This window comes from Balaenoptera ricei, chromosome 2 (assembly GCF_028023285.1).
Source record: "Balaenoptera ricei isolate mBalRic1 chromosome 2, mBalRic1.hap2, whole genome shotgun sequence".
In the NCBI taxonomy this organism is placed as follows: Eukaryota; Metazoa; Chordata; class Mammalia; order Artiodactyla; family Balaenopteridae; genus Balaenoptera; species Balaenoptera ricei.
The window spans coordinates 35,443,287-35,460,971 of NC_082640.1; the positions used below are offsets into that span (position 1 = coordinate 35,443,287).

Below are 17,685 nucleotides of genomic sequence, written 5' to 3' on the forward strand. Positions count from 1 at the left end.
TGATTAATATGTGTCTTGGCGTGTTTCTCCTTGGATTTATCCTGTATGGGACTCTCTGTGCTTCCTGGACTTGATTAACTATTTCCTTTCCCATATTAGAGAAGTTTTCAACTATAATCTCTTCAAATATTTTCTCAGTCCCTTTCCTTTTCTCTTCTTCTTCTGGGACCCCTATAATTCGAATGTTGGTGCGCTTAATATTGTCCCAGAGGTTTCTGAGACTGTCCTCAATTCCTTTCATCCTTTTCTCTTTATTCTGCTCTGCAGTAGTTATTTCCACTATTTTATCTTCCAGGTCACTTCTCCGTTCTTCTGCTTCAGTTATTCTGCTATTGATCCCTTCTAGATAATTTTTTATTTCATTTATTGTGTTGTTCATCACTGTTTGTTTGCTCTTTAGTTCTTCTAGGTCCTTGCTAAACGTTTCTTGTATTTTCTCCATTCTATTTCTAAGATTTTGGATCATCTTTACTATCATTATTCTGAATTCTTTTTCAGGTATACTGCCTATTTCCTCTTCATTTGTTAGGTCTGGTGTGTTTTTACCTTGCTCCTTCATCTGCTGTGTGTTTCTCTGTCTTCTCATTTTGCTTAACTTACTGTGTTTGGGGTCTCCTTTTCTCAGGCTGCAGGTTTGTAGTTTCCGTTGTTTTTGGTGTCTCTCCCCAGTGGCTAAGGTTGGTTCACTGGGTTGTGTACGTTTCCTGGTGGAGGGGACTAGTGCCTGTGTTCTGGTGGATGAGGCTGGATCTTGTCTTTCTGGTGGGCAGGTCCAAGTCTGGTGGTGTGTTTTGGGGTGTCTGTGGCCTTATTATGATTTTAGGCAGCCTCTGTGCTAATGGATGGGGTTGTGTTCCTGTATTGCTAGTTGTTTGGTATAGTGTGTCCTGCACTGTAGCTTGCTGGTCGTTGAGTGGAGCTGGGTCTTGGGGTTGAGATGGAGATCTCTGGGAGACTTTCACCGTTTGATATTATGTGGAGCTGGGAGGTCTCTTGTGGACCAGTGTGCTGAACTTGGCTCTCCCACCTCAGTGGCACAGCCCTGACGCCTGGCTGGAGCACCAAGAGCCTGTCTTCCATACGGCTCAGTATAAAAGGGAGAGAAAAAGAAAGAAAGAAAGAAGATAAAATAAAATAAAATAAAATAATGTAAAATACAATAAAATAAAGTTATTAATATAAAAAATAAAAAATAACTATTAAGAAAAAAAATTTTTTAAGTTAAAAAAAAAAAAAAAAGGACAGACAGAACCCTAGGACAAATGATAAAAGCAAAGCTATACAGACAAAATCACACACAGAAGCATACACATACACACTCACAAAAAGAGAAAAAGGGAAATATATATATATAAATATATCATTGCTCCCAAAGTCTACCTGCTCAATTTGGGATGATTCGTTGTTTATTCAGGTATTCCACAGATGCAGGTACATCAAGTTGATTGTGGAGATTTAATCTGCTGCTCCTGAGGCTGCTGGGAGAGATTTCTCTTTCTCTTCTTTGTTCCCACAGCTCCTGGGATTCAGCTTTGGATTTGGCCCCGACTCTGCATGTCGGTCGCCTGAGGGCGTCTTTTCTTCGCTCACACAGGACGGGGTTAAAGGAGCAGCTGATTAGGGGGCTCTGGCTCACTCAGGCCGGGGGGAGGGAGGGGTACGGAGTGTGCGGCGAGCCTGCGGCGGCAGAGGCCGGCGTGACGTTGCACCAGCCTGAGGTGTGCCGTGTGTTCTCCCGGGGAGGTTGTCCCTGGATCACGGGACCCTGGCAGTGCCAGGCTGCACAGGCTCCCGGGAGGGGCGGTGTGGAGAGTGAGCTGTGCTTGCACACAGGCTTCTTGGTGGAGGCAGCAGCAGCCTTAGCGTCTCATGCCTGTCTCTGGGATCCGTGCTGATAGCCACGGCTTACGCCCGTCTCTGGAGCTCCTTTAAGTGGCGCTCTTAAGACCCTCTCCTCACGTACCAGGAAACAAACAGGCAAGAAAGAGTCTCTTGTGTCTTCGGCAGCTCCAGGCTTTTCCCCGGACTCCCTCCCGGCTAGCTGTGGCGCACTAGCCCCTTCAGGCTGTGTTCACGCCGCCAACCCCAGTCCTCTCCCTGCGATCCGACCAAAGCCCGAGCCTCAGCTCCCAGCTCCCGCCCGCCCCGGCGGGTGAGCAGACAAGCCTCTCGGGCTGGTGAGTGCAGGTTGGCACCGATCCTCTGTGCAGGAATCTCTCCGCTCTGCCCTTTGCACCCCTGTTGCTGCGCTGTCCTCTGTGGCTCTGAAGCTTCCCCCCTCCGCCACCTGCAGTCTCCACCCACGAAGGGGCTTCCTAGTGTGTGGAAACCTTTCCTCCTTCACAGCTCCCTCCCACTGGTGCGGTCCCATCCCTATTCTTTTGTTTCTGTTTTTTCTTTTGCCCTACCCAGGTACATGGGGAGTTTCTTGCCTTTTGGGAGGTCTGAGGGCGTCTGCCAGCATTCAGTAGGTGTTCGGTAGGAATTGTTCCACATGTAGATGTATTTCTGATGTATTTGTGGGGAGGAAGGCAATCTCCACGTCTTACTCTTCCGCCATCTTGAAGCTCCTCCTCATATATATGATTTTAAAATATTTTCTCCCATTCTATGGGCTGTCCACTTTCTTGATCATGTCCTTCGTAGCAAAAAAAAAGTTTTTAATTTTGATGTGGTCCAATTTATTTTTGTTGTTGTTTTAGCTTATGTTTTGCTGTCATATCTAAGAAACCATCTCCTAATCCAAAGCATGAAGATTTATGGCTACATTTTCTTCCAAGAGCTTTATCGTTTTAGTTCTTAAATTTAGGTCTCTAATAAATTTTGACTTAATTTTTTGTATATGTTGTAGGCTAGGAATCCAAGTTCATTCTTTTATATGTGGCTATTCAGTTGTCCTGCACCATTTGTTGAGGAGATTATTCTTTCCCCATTGAATGGTCTTGTCACCTTTGCAGAAAATGAGTGGACATAGATACATGGATTTATCTCCAGACTTTCAATTCTATTTCATCAATCTATGTGTCTCTGCTATGCTAGTACCACACTGTGTTGATTATTACAGTTTTGTAGTAAGTTTTGAAATTGAGAAGTCTGAGCCCTCCGACTTTGTTCTTTTTCTAGATTATTTTGGCTATTCCGGCTCCTTTATATTTTCATATGAATTTTAGGAACAGCTTGTCAATTTCTGCAAAGAAGCTGGGATTTTGAAAGGGATTGTGTTGAATCTGTAGATCAACTTGGGGAGTGCTGTCATCTGAATAATATTAAGTCTTTTGATCCATAAACATAGGATGTCTTTTCATTTATTTAGATCTTCTTTAATGTCTGGAAAAAAAACTTTCTGTAGTTTTATACTATTTATTTCTTTTGAACTATTCTTCCCTCTATGATGAGCTGCCTTTGAACTTTAAACTCATTTAACATGGGTCTGTTTCTGTACTATAATTATATTCCATGACTCACGTCTATTCCTGTACTAATGCTGCATTATTTTACTCACAAAAGCTTTGCGGCACGCTCTGACATCAGATAAGGTAAGTCTCTCTATAACTCTGGTAATTTGTTTTTCTAAAAATTTCTTGTCCTCACTCATTCTACCATATGAATGTCAAAATTATCGTAAGTTCCGAAAAAAGAACTCTACTGTAATCTGAATTGGAAGTACATTACATGTTTCAGTTCATTTAAAGGAATGGACTGTTCAACTTTTCTGTTATGTGTTTCAATAATGTGTTAAATTTTCCTTATAAGTTCTGTGATGGTTAACTTTATGTGTCATTTCGCACCCATACCTGATCAGGTGAAATTTAATGAGGCGTTGGATTTGGAATCGGTGTTGGAATGGGTTATGAGCTCCGGGGATATTGAGATGGGGTGAGTATATTTTGCACATGAGAAGGACGTTAATTTTGGGGGGACCAAAGGGCATAATGTTATGGACCCGTTTGTATCCCCTCAAAATTTATATATTGAAGCTCTAACCACCAATGTGACTGTATTTGGAGATAGGGTCTCTAAGGAGGTTACAGGTTAAATGAGGCCATAAGGGTGGGACCTTAATCTGATAGGAATAGTGTCCTTATAAGAAGAGGAAGAGATACCAGAACTCTCTGTGCGTGTGCACAGAGAAGAGACCATGTGAGGATGTAGTTAGAAGGTGGCTGTCCACAAGCCAGAGAGAGAAGTCTGACCAAAACCAACCCTGACAGCATCTTGATTTTGGACTTGTAGCCTCTAGAACTGGGAGAACATAAATTTCTGCTGTTTAAGGCACCCAGTCTGTGGTTTCCTCTAATGGTGCCCTGCAGGTTAAGACAGGGTCTACTACACATTTCTTAAATTTTTTTCCCAGGTATTTTTTATTATAATAGCATTCAAGGTGGTATTTGGAATACCGGTTCTGAGACTTCTGTGCACATATTACTAGTGTTCCTCTGCTCCTTTTCTTGAAGCCTGCTCTTGTCCCTATTGCCTCAAATCCATCTATCTTGTAGCTTGTTATTGAGCTGCTACATTCAAAGGGACCCGACCTTGGTTAACCTTTGTACTGGAAGATAGAGACACTATGATTTCCAAATGCAATCCTTGAGGTCAGACACATACATTCATTTTAGAGACCAATCAGACTTTTCCCCCAAATTAAAAAAGACAGTATTAGAAACAAGGTGATGATTTGTGTGTGTGTGTTTTATTATATATTAGTCTCTTAAATCAAACAGAAAACAAAAAGTGGAGCTACAAACCAAAGTTAACAATAGTACTAGCTTTCCTCATCGCCCGTCTATCTACTTTTACCAGAGGTCTTTATTTCTTCATAAGGCTTTGAGTTACTGTCCAGGGTCCTTGACTCCAACCTGAAGAACTCCCTGTGGCAGGCAGGTCTGGTGGTTAAGAACTCTCTCAACTCTTGATTAACTGGAAATGTCCTGATTTCTCCCTCATTTTCGAAGGAAAGTTTTGCTAGATATAGGATTCTTGGTTGACGGTTTCTTTCCTTCAACACTTCAAGTACACTGAGCCATGCCATCTGGCCTCCGAGGCTCCTGATGAGGAATCTGCTCATGACCTACCTTCCTGGCAAATCTTCTCTCAGCTTCATAGACTTTCATAATGTACCTTATCGTGTCTTATGCAACAGAACATTTTGTATAGTATCGTGAAGTCAGTTAAGTTGTAACATTACTTTGAGACCAGAACTTAAGGAAAAGGAATTGAATATTTCAACTGTAGACATTATGAGGTCTTTAAAATTATTACACATTTTCAAACTAGAAATAAAAAGGCCACTGAAGTATCCTACAGATTTTAATTTATAACAAAGTGAATACCGATATCTAGTAACACACGTGAAGAAAAATTTCTTTGGGATCCTTTTTCCTAAGTGTAAAGGGGCCTTGAACTCAAAAAGTGAGAAAACCACTGTGGTTTATCCCCAGCTGTGATGGGTCCATTTCTTGCTCTGACCTCAGAGTGCACCACTGTGATGTACTTCACAAAGCCCTATAAAAGAGAAAGCTGGGCCCAGGTTTTTGGTCCTTAGAGCCCAGGAAGCTGCTTTTGGTGACCTGACGGCCTTGGACCTACAGTTAGCTTGTTTCTTCCTTGTTTCTGCCATTTTGTTGATTTTTTTTTCTCCTTTCTCTACTCTTTTTTATTTGTCTCATTTTTCTCTCTACAGTTAGCATAGTCAGTATTCTTGGTATAGTTAGCACAGTTGGTATAGTTAATAGTTTATTAGCATAGTTAGTGTAGTTAGTACTAGTTAGCGCTGTTGGTACAGTTAGCATAGTTAGCGTTGTTAGTAGAGATAGCATACTTAGCACTGTTAGTACAGTTAGCATTGTTAGTTAGCATAGTTAGCATTGCTAGGTAGTGCTGTCAGTCAGTGTAGTTAGCAGATCACCATGATGCAGGGCCTCACACCCAACTCTGCTGACAAGGAGGCTCATATTGATGACTTCGAGATCCTCCACACCACTAGTGAAGGCATCTTCAGTAAAGTGAAGTTGGCCCGGCACATTCTGACCAGGACACAGGTGGCTGTCAAGATCATTAAGGCGTCAGAGCTTCTCAAGCGTCCAGGCACTTTCCCGGGAAGTGTGCAATATGAAGGCTCTGAATCACCCCAATATTGTCAAACTGCTGGGGGTGATTGACACGGAGGACACTCTTTTCCTGGTGATGGAGTACGTCAGTGGGGGGGACATGTACCGCTATTTGAAGATCCATGGCCGTATGACAGAGGCGGAGGCCCGCGGCCCGTTCCAGCAGCTGGTCTCCGCCCTGCAGCACTGCCACCAGAGGGGCATCGTGCACCGGGACCTGAAGCCAATGAACATCCTCTTTGATTCCAACATGAATATCAAACTTACAGACTTTGGCCTCAGCAACAAGTGTGATGACACTGGCCTACTGGACACGATCTGCAGCACAGTCCCTTATGCTGCCCTGGAACTCTTGCTGGGGCAGAGGTACAGCGGCCCTGCGGTGGACGTGTGGAGCCTGGGAGTAGTGCTCTACACCATGGTCCCGGCCCTTTGTGGGAAAAGGCTTACAACAGCTGCGGAAGCAAATCCAACAAGGGCAATACCCCATCCCACCTTATCTGTCTTTGGAGATCAGGGATCTATTACAAAAAATGATTGCCCTCAACCCCAGTGACAGAGGCACCTTACCTGACCTCATGAGGCATCCATGGGTGAACATGGACCAGAAGGAGCCACTCCACCCACCCTGTGAAGAGGACCTGGAGGTCACAATGGTGAGGACTCTGGGCTTGACTTGCGACCAGATCCAGGACACTGGAACAGGCAGTGTGAGCTCCAAGAAACCCAGGTGGGGGTCTCCATCATAACTGTGAGGCCCTTCTCTTCTGGGGACCTCAGTGGCAGTGAACTTGAGCCTTCTCCAAGCCCTGTGGTGTCCTCCCTGCAAACCAGGTGGCTCTACCAGAGAAAAAGTGTGCAGCTGCAGGAAGACCAGCAGGCAGGGCAGAAGACCAGTGAGTCTGCCTGTCCCCCACCCAGCCTGGAGTCGAGGACTGCCACCCCCAGCCCAGCCCCCCAGCGTGGCACTGGGACATCCACCTCCAGCAGCAGCGGGATTGGAGCCCCAGAGGGAACCAGCTGCCCCCTGGGTGTGTCCAACACTGGAAGGTCCTCCCACACTGGGCAGCCTGAGAGTGTGTCCTCATCCACTCTCTCTGGCCACAGCCAGAAAAAGCAAGGGGTGGCTGGGAGAATCTGGAACTTCTTTTTAAAACATCTTTGTTGCAAGCTGCCCAGCAAGAGGCGTCATAATAAAGTGAGCCCATGTGAACCCCATGGATGACCGAGGCAGGAAGGTCAGGCCGCTGCGCTCCCTGGGGCCCGGTCCGGTGGAAGATGAGTGTGTTCTCTGCACGGCCTTCAGAAGCATCGTATCCAAGACCCTGGCCAGCTCAGAGGATGGTCCGGAGCAGCCCGGGCAACCGAAAGCGAGGCCACCGTGGCTGCAGGTCTGCCCCTCAACCCCCACCTGGGTGAAACTTCAGAGACTGGACTGTCATTCCTGGGGCACGTCTCCCCTCCCCTGCTCTTCTGTCTTCCGTGTTGGTGGGGGAGGGGGATAGTTCTTGTTCCATGAACTCCTTGGTTCTTCCAATTCTAGTTAGTAAACTTGATGCTCCAGAAAGATGTATCACACTCTGCTTTGCGTCGTCCCTGCACAGAATGGGGGCTGTGCATTTTCCAGTTAGACAAGTGTGTAGCCATGCAGTGCTTGGAGTTAATCAGAACAACTAAAGGGAAACATGACCGAAGAGAATTAGCACAATGACTCCCAACAGCAACAACTGCTGCACTGCAGGGCAGAAATGCAGAAAGTGTGTATTACCTTCCTGCACTAACATTCCCGAACATTTTCAGAAGGGCCGAGGGGAACTTTTGGTCCCTGCGGCCTGTGTTCATTACAACAGAGAGGCCCATTAAAAGGATAACAAGGTCCCGTGGACCAGCCTGTCCGCGGTGTAGTAAGGGCCCTGTGCAGCTGAGTTTCATGACTGTCGTGCAGCAGTTGGGCTCTCCTGTTCCCCTGTGCGGAGGGGCCCTGATGCATGGATTTATTTTAGTTTAGTTTAGTTTTTTGATGTGGACCATTTTAAAAGTCTTTATTGAATTTGTTACAATATTGCGTCGGTACTATGTTTTGGTTTTTTGGCCGCGAGGCATGTGGGATCTTAGTCCCCGACTAGGGATCGAACCTGCACCCCCTGCACTGGAAGGCGAAGCCTTAACCACTGGACCACCAGGGAAGTCTCTTTTTTAATTTTAGTTTTTTGATGCATGGGTTTCACCACAGGGAGTGGATGATTATACTAGATGATCATACTATCAAAACACTAGATTTGTCAGCGTTACCTGGTTCCCTGGTTCAATAAGCCCTTGAACACACGGGTGACTGGAGCAGGGTCTTCTTCCCAGAGGCCTCTCTCTGGGGGCACATGCTCTCGGAGGCATCACCTGCACAGTTCCATTGGCTCTCGTGCGCTTACAGGTCACTTGCCGACTGCGGAATCCTTCACCGCAAGACACAGAGCACTCTGACCACGTGCCCGTGAACCACCTAAGAACAAAAACTACAGGAGCTTAGTAAGGACAGGTAAGACAGATCCTAAAGGGAGTGCCTTCCAAAGGAAAAATTAATCCTAAGATGATGACTGTTTCAGGGCCCTCACACGTCTCTCTGGGAATGGGCAGCAGCACAGATAACTCCCAGCCATATGCTCAGATTTGCTTTTACTCAGAGAAGCAACAGAATCACCACATAGAGACAACCAGCATAGGGGTGGGATAGAGCCGTCTTCACGTATGTAAGGAGCCATGACCTGTGTGGCTTCATAGAGTAGAGCTAGGGCAAAATTAGGTGGAAACTTCAAAAAGGTGGATTTCAACTCACTGAAACCAAAGGGAAGCAAATATTACTAAAGCACCTGTGTGCTCTTTGTGCTCTGAGATATTTGCAAGTTTTCTTATGTAATTGTCATCTTGTTCCCATTCTTGCAATGAAGACAGAGATGTCCACAGGGTTAAATAGCTATGGTCACATAACTAACATGCCAACAAAGCTGGGACTGCTTCTAGATTTATCTGACCCTAAAGTTCATAATGATTATAGGAGACTGAACTTGGAAGTGGACACCTTGGAGATATTGGGTGCTCTGTCACTCAAGATGTTCGAGCTGCCACCAGGATACTGCAAGAGTAGGGGTTCCTAACCTGAGCCCCATTGTTCTCCAAGGGAACCATGGACTTGGATGTGAAAAGGATTACATCTTCATTGTTACTAATCTGTAACAGCAATTGAGTATTGCCTTCAATTGTAAAAATGTAGGCAACAAGATATAGTAGTAGTAGCAATACCTGTGATTTTGTTACCAATACAAATCATATCTGTTTTCACATGACATGAAAATTGTGGCAGGCATTCAAACAGTAATTATATTCATCACCATTTCAAAATCAATTGTACTACTAGATACTATTATTTAGTGTGTTAATAGAGAAGCAAATTTACTACTACATCACACATTTAAAACTACTTCAGTAAGTATATTTCAATATAATTAATTGGCTTCCTTTGCAATCAAGCATATTTTATTTTATAGATTTAAAACCCTTGTTTGAGAACGGAGCCATAGGCTCCTCTAGACTATGTAGGGGTCTGTGGAACTGAAGTGTGAAGGACCCCTGATGTAGAGGGATCTAGGGTTAGATGATCTCTACTGTTTCTTCTAGGTATGAAAGTGTATGACTCTATTTTTTCTAGGAGTGGCTTAAGGGTTGAGAGAACTTAATAAATAAGGATAAATTTCCCAATGTGAATTCTTATTGTGAGAATCAAGAATTGACATAAACGAGTTTTCTTGGATCAAATTCCTCCTAGTTATTTTAGCATCAGTTTGCTGCTTCCTGCGGGACAGATGACTGTTGCACAAGCTCTTCCTTTGAAGGACAGTAAGAGCTTATGCAAGTGTCTCGGTGCCTATGGCACTGGAAGAGAGGTCAAGGTGCCTACGGTATCCATGGCTCTTCTAAGTATGTGTTCCGAGGCATGTCTTTTGTTTCACGGTGTGACCATGTCTCCCACTTCTCCTCCAAGGCTCAGATCATGGATCCGGGGTGGGCATTTGCACAGGGCAGTGAGCTGTACAACATTATGTACACCTCCGATTCCTCCTCAGTAAAATGAGGTTGATAATAGTGTCTGCCTCACAGGTTTGTGCTCAGTAAGTGCTACTACTGTTTGGTTTTTGTCTTGGTTTGGTTTTTTCTTTGTTTTTACTGTGAATTTTGGCACTGTGAACTAAAATATTGCCTGCCATATCAGTAAACAAAGGATATTGCAGCCATCAAGCCATCACATTACGGCCGCCCTGACGGTGCACCACCCCGAGGAGACTCAGGATGAGAAAGCACAGGACACTGGCCCCAGATAGTGGAGGTGCACATCAAAGGAATGATTTCGGTAAGCTCAGACTCTTGCATCTTCCCATACAGACAAAGGCGCTAAATTCCTTAACTTGAGATAGCTGGTTTTCTTTAATTAATAGTAATCTTTTGATGTTCCAACTACCTGGTCTTTGGTTGCAAAAACTCCTATATATCGTGGCTCCCCAATCCCCTCCTTGCCACTTCAGAAGAGTTTCTCAGCATTATCTGCGATGCTATGTCCCAAGCTTGAAGTTCTCAGAATGTCTGTCGAATAAAACATACCTCTCGACTTTTAGGTTGTGCATTATTTTCAGTCGACGGCATCATTGGTCAATTATCTGCTAGGGACTATGCTATTCAATCATTCATTCATTCTTTTAACCAATATTTTTAGAGAGTGTGCAATGGGGCAATCACTGTGCTGAGTGCTGGTGATAACTTGTTAAACACACCAGCTGTGGATTTGTTCTCATAGAACTGATGGTCCAGTGCGGGGGCAAGACAGGCAGATTATGGTAAGAGCTGTGCAGAAGAATGCCACGGAAAGAGACAAACATAGAGCACAGGGGTCTGGGTTAGTTTGGGGACTAGAAGGTTTCCCTGAAAATAGATGAATAGGAATAACTAAGTGAAACGAGAGTAAGCAGTATGTGCAAAGGCCCCGAGTCAGGAGACAGAACGGTATATCGAAGGGACGAAAGAGACTACTGTGGATGGAGATCCAATAACCAGGCTGGGAGAGACAGCAATGAGACAGAAAGGCAGCCTGAGACCCAAGCACGGAGGGACTTTTATTCTTTCACTCACGTATTCGGTCAGGCAGCAAATAGGTACTGGGCCCTTACTATGTGCAAGGCATTATTTTAGACATTGGGGGATAAAATGAACAAGATAGACACAGTCCCTATGCCAGGAATTTTGACCTTTGTCCTAAGAACTATGGGAAGGCATGGAAGGGTTTTTTGTTTTTTTTTAACATTTTTATTGGAGTATAACTGCTTTACAATGCTGTGTTAGTTTCTGCTTTATAACAAAGTGAATCAGCTATACGTATACATATATCCCCATATCTCCTCCCTCTTGCGTCTCCCTCCCACCCTCCGTATCCCAACTCTCTCGGTGGTCACAAAGCACCGAGCTGATCTCCCTGTGCTATGCGGCTGCTTCCCACTAGATATCTGTTTTACATTTGGTAGTGTATATATGTCCATGCCACTCTCTGAGTTCATCCCAGTTTACCCTTCCCCCTCCCCGTGTCCTCAGGTCCATTCTCTAAGTCTGCATCTTTATTCCTGTCCTGCCCGTAGTTTTTTCAGATCCATTTTGTTTTGTTTTGTTTAGATTCCATATATATGTGTTAGCATACGGTATTTGTTTTTCCCTTTCTGACTTACTTCACTCTGTATGATAGACTCTAGGTCCATCCACTTCACTACAAATAACTCAGTTTCGTTCCTTTTTATGGCTGAGTCATATTCCATTGTATATAGGTGCCACATCTTCTTTATGCATTCATCTGTCGATGGACACTTAGGTTGCTTCCATGTCCGGGCTATTGTAAACAAAGCTGCAATGAACATTGTGGTACAGGACGCTGTTTGAACTATGGTTTTCTCAGGGTATATGCCCTGTAGTGGGATTGCTGGCTCGTATGGTAGTTCTATTGTTAGTTTTTTAAGGAACCTCCATACTGTTCTCCATAGTGGCTGTATCAATTTACATTCTCACCAACAGTGCAAGAGGGTTCCCTTTTCAACAGAGAAGCATCGTGATGAGTTTGTGTTTTCGGTTTTTTTAAAGTTTTTTTAAAAATGTGAACCATTTTTAAAGTCTTTATTGAATCTGTTACAATATTGCTTCAGTTTTATGTTTTGGTTTTTTGGCCGCGAGGCATGTGGGACCTTAGCTCCCCGACCAGGGATCGAACCCACACCCCCTGCATTGGAAGGCAAAGTCTTAACCACTGGACTGGCAGGGAAGTCCCATGAGTTTGTTTTCTCCAAGATGGCTCTGCTTATACATTGGACAAGGCACTCTAGAAAGGAGACAAAACTCAGGAGGCTCCTGGAGTGGTCCTAGTGAGGAATGATCGTGGCTTGGACTCCACTGGTAACAGTGGGAAACTGACAAGAGTGGATGGAAGTGAGAGGAAAGGGGGAGTTTAGGATGCTGTCAATGTGATCTGGAACACTGGGGACGGATCAGAGTTGGTGGAGACCATGAGTTTGACTTTGGACATTTTTAAAACCATTGATTTGTGTTTTCTGTGACACAGAAAGGTTATTAATGGTTGTACCCCTGGGGGTAGAGTCTAAGGAACTGTGCTTTTAGCTAGTGCCTCTCATGATCTGGCCCACTGCCTTATCTCCTGGGTAAACCCATGAAATCAGCTTCACTGTGCTCTTAAGGTACATTGTGAGTGCAGGAAACAGATTTGGGTAGCAATTAAGAGCACAAGCTGTGAAATCAGACTATGTCCATTTGAATTCTGGCCCTTGTAACTGTGCAGCCTAGGGGAGTTGTGCCATCTGTAAAATAGAAAATGAACGACATCGACCTCATACGTGACTGTGAAGTGATCCACATAAAGAACTTAGCAGAGTGCCTTGTATGGTACATGCTAAACAAATCATAGTGGTCGAGTTATTAAATCCAAATGACTGGGCATTTTCAAACAAGCCAAAACCCGGTACTGATGAGATGATTACACATACCTCGAGGGGCAGTCCCAGATGTTACAGGGCTGGAACCCAGCCAGCGGCTTCTGGAGATGCTCACAGAAGGCCTCACTCACTTCCTGCCCGTTGGCCATTACACACTGGGGTCTCTGAACTCGGGCTCCCAAGTGGCCGCAAGTGGCAGAACACTGTGTCCAGCTACCAAGCTCCCAGAAAGTCTCTGCGGAAAGAAAATGAATGTCATGACAGATGAGAAATGATGAGGGGCTGGAGACAACCCGGCCAAAGACCACGGCCAGCTGTTTTCTGCTTAGCTGCCTGTCTGGTGCTCTGAGTAGCACATCGAGAATAAGCCATCGTACAGTGCAAGGGAGTCCTTTAAATCTCCTTTTCCCTCAACTAGCTTATTGTAATAACTGGTGGGAATGGCAGCCAGAATGGGGCCCTTGGACCACAGCCTGGGAGAGGGGCTATTGCAGAGCAGCTGGATCTGCCAGAAAAATCCCAGAGAGAAGGAGGAGGTATCCTGTGCAGTGCGCTGGCTCCTCCGGACTCTCCAAGCAGAGCCAACAGGGCAAGAGTGGAGGGTCTCTCAGGGGATGCCCTCATGGGTTTTATTTCTCCAAAGGGGATCAGGCCGAGAAATGAAAGATGTTTAGCAGGGAGCAGGGATTAAGCAGAAATGTTAAAGTTGCATTTCAATTCCATTCTTACTCTTCCATTAATTCTGAATCTACGCTTCAGATTAGTCCTGAAACTGCGTACATAATTTGTCCTGGAGACATCTGGAAAGGTGAAAATGGGAGTTTCCTTTAGAAACGTTGAAGCTGACCCCCTCCAATAATTATAGCGGATTTTTCTTTAATCCCCATTCCAAGCAGCCCTTCCCTTCCCTTTTGACACTTGGTAAAAAGATGAGGTAGGACACGATGATGACACACGTGTGTATGATCACAGAAAGTGCCAGATTTCTTGTAATATTCACAAGTAATTGATAGCTACCAGCTGTGTCCACAGGCTCCCTCACAGAGGGACTGGTTTCTTTAACTGAATTGTTTTCCCGGTTTTCCTTTTGATTTTGGAATTTTTGTCCTAAGTTGCATATGGTATCATTTGCAAAGGAGAAGAGAATATATTTTTATTTGTCCCCCCAGAATTACAGTTTATTTAAAACAAATTTAAAAAATAGCTAAGTTTATTGAGAATTTTCCAGGTGATAGGTACTGAGTTAAACACTTTTAACATCAATTTTCCATTTAATCCTTGTGGCCATGTTGTGAATTCGATTAGTTTTACTTGCAGAGGTGGACACTTAAAAAAGCTAAGTGACTTTCCCAAGGTCCTTCAGCTGGATTGGAGCCCAGTGCGTCTGTCTCCAAATCTCACTCTTTCTAGTCTGTCACATTTCACTAAGACACCTTGATGATTCAAGGCAGGACACCCATGCATTTCTTTAAAAAAAAAAAAAATGTATTTTTTTACTGAGGTATAATTCATATACAATAAAATGCTCAGATATGAGGCATATGGTTCTATGAGTTTGCACAATTGTATGCACTTATGTAACCGTGATCCAAAGCAAGGTATATAACATTTCATCACCCCTAAAATTTCCTCCTGCCTCTTTTGTAATCAATTTCCCTCTCCTCCAGGCAACTACTTCTTCATTTCCATTAATATACATCAGTACTATCTGTTCTTGGACTTTATACGATACGTACTGTTGTGTGTTTGGCTTTTTTTGCTTAACATAATGTTTTTGAGATATACCCATATTGTCCTGTATATCAGTCATTCATTCTTTTATTTTTATTGCCGAATAATATTTCATTGTATGAATACACCCACAAAGTTACACCTTATTCTCATAAACATTTCTGATTTTCTTAACTCTGTCTCTCTCTCTTGGCCTCCTAAAGAGTTTTGCAAGCTGGAAATACCTAGATTAGGTTCTTGTGACCAAGTACTGATATGCGTGGAAAAAAATATTTGTGAAAGAAGACAAATGATAGAATTGATTGCACAGTGCTTAGCAAATCTTCCCTCTATTAATATTTACCAAGTTAGCAATTTTTTTGCAACTAGAAAATCAATGTCTGCATTACCACAAATAATGATGCAGATTTGAGATATGACCTCTGTGGGCTTCCCCAGGAGTGAATTTTTTTTAAAAACGTTCAATATGGAAGGAAAAAGTTGAACCCCAGAAGGCTGAGGGGGAAGAGAAAAGCTGGCTGGATGCCTAGGAATAATTTTACTTATTGCAAAGTGCAAAACATGGAGGGTCTTTTAACTAAATCCTTTTCTTAGCACATGTCTTACCACCAGCAAATCCCCCAGAAAAGCCCAAACCCCAGACCTGAAGGTAGGGGTTCTCTTGTTGGCCCATTACTGTTGGTTCCAGTGTTGGATGCCTGGAGCATATGCTGTTTATGGTCCTGGGGAAATAGAAGTTGACTGCCTGAATGTCTTTGTTCTGAGAAGAAAAAAAGGAACACTTGTTTACCAATTAGAAGTGATCCAATTCTTGTTCCATCTTGGGTGTTCTGAAAGACGACAACTCCTGGGAAATAATTCCTTTGCAATAGAATGCTCTGTCCCAGGACATCAGGCTCACACAGATCTGGGAGCTATGTGTGGGGCTGGGTGTGCGGAGTGCCACAGGGGCTTAGTTAGAGTTATTAACTACGCTAACATGTAGCATCTCTGCATGTTTTCAAGGTTTACAGCCTAACTAAGAAGGTAGGAAAAAATACATTTACCAGAATTCCAAAAGGGACTGGAGGAAGCAGCTGGGGCTTATAGGGCTCTTCCCCTCCAGACAGCTTTGGGAACAGAAGAAGGGGTGATGTTTTATAGGGCACCTCACATGGTGAGGAGTGCATGAGTGTAAGAGCAGAAGGATGGTGGAGGAGTGCTGTGTATTGTGTGATGTAAGACATTCTTGATTCCCCAGTCATGTGACCATAGTCACGAGCTGCTTGACTGGAGAGACTTCTGAGAGAAGAGGCGTGCAGGGCAGAACTGAGACACTCACACAGACTCATGAGTGGAGAGGGGGAGAGGCAAGGAATAAGGCTGGGACTTCTCAGGGAGCTTGGGGAAGGCACTCGAGAATCAGACAGGTTAAGCTACCCCATTTGTTGACAATCTTCCATATTAAGATCCTAGAGGACCACAGAGGCTCTTTGGGAAGGGCCACATGGAGGCACGCCAGTGCCTTTCTGATCAGCAGTGAGAGTCAAGCAGGGCAGTATGGAGAACACTGAAAGAGATGACTATATATTTGGGCTCTAGTAAAAACTTTCTTTTTTCTTTTTTTTAAATAAGTTTATTTCTTTATTCATTTCTTTATTAATTTATTTTGGGCTGTGTTGGGTCTTCGTTGCTGTGCATGGACTTTCTCTAGTTGTGGTGAGTGGGGGCTACTCTTCGTTGTGGTGTGTGGGCTACTCATGGCGATGGCCTCTCTTTTTGTGGAGCACAGGCTCTAGGCACGCGGGCTTCAGTAGTTGTGGCATGTGGGCTTAGTAGTTGTGGCTCACGGGCTTAGTTGCTCTGCGGCATGCGGGATCTTCCCGGACCAGAGATCGAACCCATGTCCCCTGCATTGGCAGGCGGATTCTTAACCGCTGCGCCACCAGAGAAGTCCTCTAGTACAAACTTTCAATGAGTAGCAGGTTTCCTCATTTATACAACGGGATAAAAGATTACTGCCCTCAACACTGCGCTATTGTAAATATCTAAAGAGTTCATGAACATCAAAGTGCTTTGTGCATGACACCTATTCCAACTCCCCATCTATTTATGTCTCTGGGCTCCTCTAACTGCCAACAAGAAAAGCCATGGAGAAAGCTCTTTCCATCATCCGCTTAGTTTGGCAGTGGATTCTATAATCTCATACCAGTTCTGCCAGTGACTCAGTTTTATTCGTTTATGAAACACTTATTTAATCCTTACACCTGTGTTAGGTGCTGGAGATACAAAGGACAATAATAAATGATCCCTAATGTCAGTCTAACTGACGTCTGTGATTAACTCCCAATCACTTCCAAACTCTGGGGGGGAAAGAGGAGTATTATTTATTGAGTCCTCAAACCCCTGCAACTTAAAGTTCATTCTGGTGACAAGACTTCCGTGAGCTCCAGATCTTATCCCTGACAGACAGCAGCAGCAGAAGCCAGCTTATCACCCTGTGCCGGGGGCTCACTGCAATGACCTTCCCCAAATTGCGATACTGACCCCACTACAAGGTGTCTTAAGACTCAACTGATTAGTATTTGTTGAGCACCTACTGTGTGCCTCATACTCTATTATATTCTTAGGACTGCAAAAGAAACATTAGACATGGTCTGTACCATGAAGGGACCCACAATTTAGCTGAGGAGACACAAATGAAAGAGGAAACAATTGGAGACCAATGTGTGTTAGGACTTAGGGCCCAATGGGTGAGACCACAGAAAGGAGAGGTCCAAAAAAATCAGAGAAGGATTCACATGGGAAACAGGAATTCTGTTGGCCCTACAGGATGGGAG

At 44.3% G+C, this 17,685-nt stretch overlaps 1 protein-coding gene and 1 long non-coding RNA gene across 7 annotated transcripts in view; one reads left to right on the top strand and one right to left on the bottom strand.

Moving 5' to 3' along the window:
• Positions 1–17,685, bottom strand: part of ADAMTSL3 (ADAMTS like 3) — a 366,780-nt gene that overhangs the window by 13,999 nt on the left and 335,096 nt on the right. For 3 of the 6 annotated variants that reach the window (XM_059912338.1, XM_059912337.1, XM_059912340.1), the window contains exons 25-27: positions 15,510–15,626; positions 13,187–13,370; positions 8,400–8,604 (exon numbers count right to left, since the gene is read on the bottom strand). In XM_059912338.1, the coding sequence (XP_059768321.1) occupies positions 8,400–8,604; positions 13,187–13,370; positions 15,510–15,626 (506 nt within the window). Of the gene's footprint in view, positions 1–7,045; positions 7,781–8,399; positions 8,605–13,186; positions 13,371–15,509; positions 15,627–17,685 lie in introns of those variants that run through there. The other 3 variants (XM_059912342.1, XM_059912341.1, XM_059912343.1) reach the window with 2 other exon arrangements.
• Positions 1–17,685, top strand: part of LOC132359082 (uncharacterized) — a 52,506-nt gene that overhangs the window by 12,387 nt on the left and 22,434 nt on the right. The window contains exons 4-6 of the long non-coding RNA XR_009500722.1: positions 3,803–3,876; positions 8,536–8,640; positions 10,388–10,506. This is a non-coding gene — a long non-coding RNA (uncharacterized LOC132359082). The remainder of the gene's footprint in view (positions 1–3,802; positions 3,877–8,535; positions 8,641–10,387; positions 10,507–17,685) is intronic.